We start from the raw sequence: 4,418 nt of genomic DNA, 5'->3' as shown, positions 1-4,418 counted from the left end.
GAAACAGTATCCTAAAAGATGAGAAGTTTCATTTTGGTGAGAGAACAATGAACGTAATCAAGAAAATGGGCACGGTGGCTGGGAGAACAATCACAATCGCAGACACTCCTGGATGGTGGAAATATTTCCCAGCAATCTACACACCTGCTGCTGTGAAGTCTGGGATCAAAAAGGCCGTGTCACTGTGCTCGCCATCTCCCAATGTCATTCTGTTGGCTGTGCCACTAGACACGTCCTTCACAGTGGAGCAAAAAAGAGTCATCAACGACAACATGAGGCAGTTTGGCCCCAGAGTGTGGAGACATACGATGTTGCTGTTCACGTTTGGGGACAGTTTGGGGACGAAGACCATTGAGCGGCACATTGAAAGTGAAGGAAAGCCTCTCCAGTGGCTTGTTGAGAAGTGTGAAAAGAGGTATCACGTCATCAACAACAGGAGCAAAGATGGTGATCAGGTGACAGAGCTGCTGGAGAAGATGGAGGAGATGGTTGCTGGAAACAGTTGGTTTTACTACGGTGAGCCACAGCCTGAGACTGAGATAAGTGAGAAAATAACTGGGAAAGACATTACCAGAGCCAAGGAAATCTCACAGCAGCTTAACATTGAGTGGAACCGCAGAAACTGGGAATACTACAACGTCCGAAGAGAAGACAGGAGCAAGCGCTCACCATTAAACTGTAGGTACATGAAATGTAGTTGTTTTTCTTTCACAGAGAGCGCTGTAACAAATACTGCCTGTAGGAAAAATGTTGGAACATTTCGTCCATCTTATAAAAGTTTAGTTAGCACAGTTGGCACAGCTGGTAAAGAATAGAAACACAGTTGGATCATTTAAAATCATTCTTTTTGCACCTGCACGCCCTCAAAATATCATTCCAACTGCAGTGTAACTTAAACAGTGTAACTTGTCCATGGTCAAAATCCTGTTGAGTCATGTTACGTTGGCACGGCTATAGTATAAGTGGAGTTAATATTCTACTTCCTGTTGTTTTATAAAGCCTTGTTTTACAGCATTGTAAACACTAACTACTGTATTTTAACCAGTCAGTGGCTCTGGGTGTACGTCTACGGGTTCAAAAGAAAAGGAAACAAAGGTGTCGCAGAGCCAGGATGATGACCGGTGTAATGTGAGTCTAGACGTTGGAAGTGAAGCTAGCGCAGCCACTGGCTCTTTGAAAATAATGGAAGACCTGCTGGAGAGAGAGTGGAGCAGACGAGAGGCATCCATGGAGTTTTGCTACGACCTCTTAGCAGGTGGGTAGGTTGTGTAAGGACTGAGCAATTGAAAAAGTTCCAACCTCTTGTTGATGGATTTAATATCACTCTGTTCCATAGATAAGAGAGATGTGTCACAGCCAGACGCGAGTCAGCTGCAGAAGTCAAGAGAGAAGGTTCTGTGGTGGCTGAAAACCCAGCAGGTTTCTGGACGTAAGGCAGACACCAAGGTAAAACTGGGGAAAAGAAAACATAGAACAACGGGAAAAAAAACAAATCCTGTGAGAGCAACTAAAACAAAGGTGTGAACATATACCTTGTGTAACTTGTTTCAGATATGAACAGCTTAAATTGCATGTTCCAGGTTCACAAAACACATTTGAGCTTAATTGACTTTTTAAGTTTTTAAGACAAAGATCATTAAAAACTCTTTACTGATTACTGTAATATGGTCCTAAAAAACAGGGAAAAAACTGTAGGGCTGTATTTACAGCCAATATTTTATTAAAAATTGATTTTTACAAATATGAATTATTAACCAATTATAATCAAATTATGTTTACATATAGTAAATGTGGGAAGTACCTCAAATGATTTATGGGCTGTCGTAGCGTAGTTGTGCTCTTCAAAACTTTTGTTTAACATTGACGTCTTTCAGTTCAGCTGAGACAACAGGCTGGACCACAGGATGATGAGGAAAACTTTTTGTGTCTGATTTAATAACCACACAGTTGAGAGTTGCTAAGGACATCTATCTGTCAGTCTGAGGATTGTCTTTCTATAGTGGCAGCCATTGTTTGCAGTTCTGTCGTCCTTGTGGCGTATTAATGCACCTATCCCTTTGTAGCCTGTGTTGTAGTTTGTAGTTTATTTGCACTTGACTGAACTTTGAACAGTAAAAGAAAAATGTAGAAGTTGAATGAAACCTTGATTCCTGGTCTTGGCAACTGGAACTTCCTTCTTATAAGGTGAGATGTAGAATGTGATCACTGGACATCAACCTACAAGGCTAATGGAATATGAAAAATGAGTTTTCAGATCAGAAAGCCAATGAGCAACAAAGGTGTTTACTGTAGATACACATATTTCCTGTATATATACATAGCTTTCTGCGTTAGTCTCTACTTGCACTGCATTCGGAAGGAAACATTTATGTTTCATATCATTCTGACTAGATGATAATTTAGACGTGTGTGTTTAAACCAGGGGTTTTCATAGTGTAACATTATGGCCTTCCCTCTGAGTATAAAAGCTCCGCCCATACGCTGACTGAAGAGCACACGCAAAAGCAGAAACGTAGACAAATGGCCTTTCTAAATATAATGTAATAATATATATGTTTTCATCTACAATTTCACTTTGAAAAGCACTGGTTTACCACATTTCTAATTTATTCATCAACAAATGTCCTCTTTATATATAAATATATGCTTGATTGTTATAATAACGTTTATTTATTAATATACTTTGTGGTAATTTTTCAACACCTAGTTTTAGGAAATAAAGATTGGTGGCTTTTTACCAAGAAAATGTAAGCAAGGAATTTGCAAGAAATACAAAATGGAAGTTACAAACTGTATCCCTATGTGCACTGTTTGTGGGGAATAAAGACAACCTAACAATATTCAAAGTTTGGTGATTTACTAATGATGCTGGAACAATATTCCTTTTGCAGCATTTTTCATCTGTTTCTCTAAAATTGCCTCATTTTCTTCTTCAAAGCCTAAAGAGCTGATATTTAAATTCTGGGGGAAAACAGTAAAACAGGGAATGTCAAAGTCTTATAAAGTCTGTATTGGCAGTAATTGGCAGCTGCTGCTTCATTTCTGTTATTTTTTTATAGCCTTTTATTTTTAGCCTTTGTGATTCACATGAGCTCAGAGAGGGGAAAAAATGAGCCATATCATTTTGTTTTGATGCAAATACAGACATTTTAAGGATAATAGTCGTATGAAACGGCCGTAAGCTATGGCCGCAGCAGCAGGGCTTCAGGTAATTGTCAGTTATTAAAATAAACATATTTACATTCTTTTTATATAATTCTTGTTTTGTTGATGATATCAAACTGCTCTTATATAAAATTATTTTTTATTTATTTTATTTTATTTTACTGGTTGTATAATCACTACGGTGTTGTTTTATTTGCCACAGCCTAGGCAGACACTGGTAAAGACAGTAACGTCAAATTATAGGCAGTAATGAAAAGCTGGGAATGCAGACAGAAATCTACTGAGACCCTTAAACTCATCTGCAGGAGCGGCAATGGGGATTAGGAAAACCTGGATTACCAGAGATGAGAAGGGATTTGTCTGTTCTTTCAGCTCAAATGTTAATCCAGAGCTAAACCATCTACATCTCACTGTTTACACAGACTTGCAGGAGTGGTGTGGAATCAGATGCCACACAGTAGTTTTGCCCCATTTAGAGGAATGCACCCAGTGCACTACAGCCTACGCTGAGATGCATGGACTTCAACGTACACACACACACGTACAATACCCACATACACAGTGAGAAGGTACTCAGGTTCAAGTAGTGTGCACAGTGGTCAAAGAAAACAGGACAAACCAGTTGTAGTAACATTTAGTTGGTCCAGAAGACATGCCTGTGTAGATTTAGAGATGTCTGTGAGCCACAGATGTAATCTTTACTCTGAAGAAGTTCCACTGTGACCTCGCCTTCACAGTCATTCTTATAATTCGACCAGCAAACAACCTGAGTGCAGCAAAAACATTTAAACCATTTGATGATGATGTCAGTAGTGCAGCAGTAAGTACTGTACTATAGTATTGCCTCAGGGCTAAGTTCATCAATTGACAGTAGGTGGTATATATGTACTGTAAGCTTTATTCATACAAGTTCTTCACATGTACTCGACATACACTGTCCCCTGCATAGACACATTAAAGTGCAAACCTAAACACAAATGTACAGTACAGTGCAGTCAAGTGTGATCAGGTATTGGCAGCAGAGCAAATGGCAGTATAGTGCAAAAGATCCAGATTTTTTTTTTTCTGAAAAGTGGGGGGTTCAGGGGAGGTCTGAGTTCAAGTGTTCATTGGGGAGTTCTGTTCTTGAGGATGCGTGGAGGCACAGATTCCTAGTTTCCTGGCAGCCTGTTGGGTGGAGCTGTGGGTGGAGAGGGGAGAGAGTTCAGCATCCTGTTGGTGAGTCTGGTGGTGCGGGAACAGAGGCTCCTGTA

The 4,418-nt window shown here is 39.8% G+C and overlaps 1 protein-coding gene across 1 annotated transcript in view; it reads left to right on the top strand.

Moving 5' to 3' along the window:
- LOC103381576 (uncharacterized) overlaps window positions 1-3,183 on the top strand; it is a 5,204-nt gene extending 2,021 nt beyond the window's left edge. The window contains exons 2-4 of the mRNA XM_025058025.1: window positions 8-678; window positions 1,046-1,255; window positions 1,337-3,183. Coding sequence (XP_024913793.1) covers window positions 8-678; window positions 1,046-1,255; window positions 1,337-1,524 — 1,069 coding nt within the window. The 3' untranslated portion in view covers window positions 1,525-3,183. The remainder of the gene's footprint in view (window positions 1-7; window positions 679-1,045; window positions 1,256-1,336) is intronic.
- The last annotated feature ends 1,235 nt before the right edge of the window (window positions 3,184-4,418 follow it).

The sequence above is a fragment of the Cynoglossus semilaevis genome, chromosome 8 (genome assembly GCF_000523025.1).
Source record: "Cynoglossus semilaevis isolate Cse_v1.0 chromosome 8, Cse_v1.0, whole genome shotgun sequence".
Lineage (NCBI taxonomy): Eukaryota > Metazoa > Chordata > Actinopteri > Pleuronectiformes > Cynoglossidae > Cynoglossus > Cynoglossus semilaevis.
Note: the sequence above shows the minus strand (reverse complement) of the source record. Positions and strands in the feature narration are given on the sequence as shown.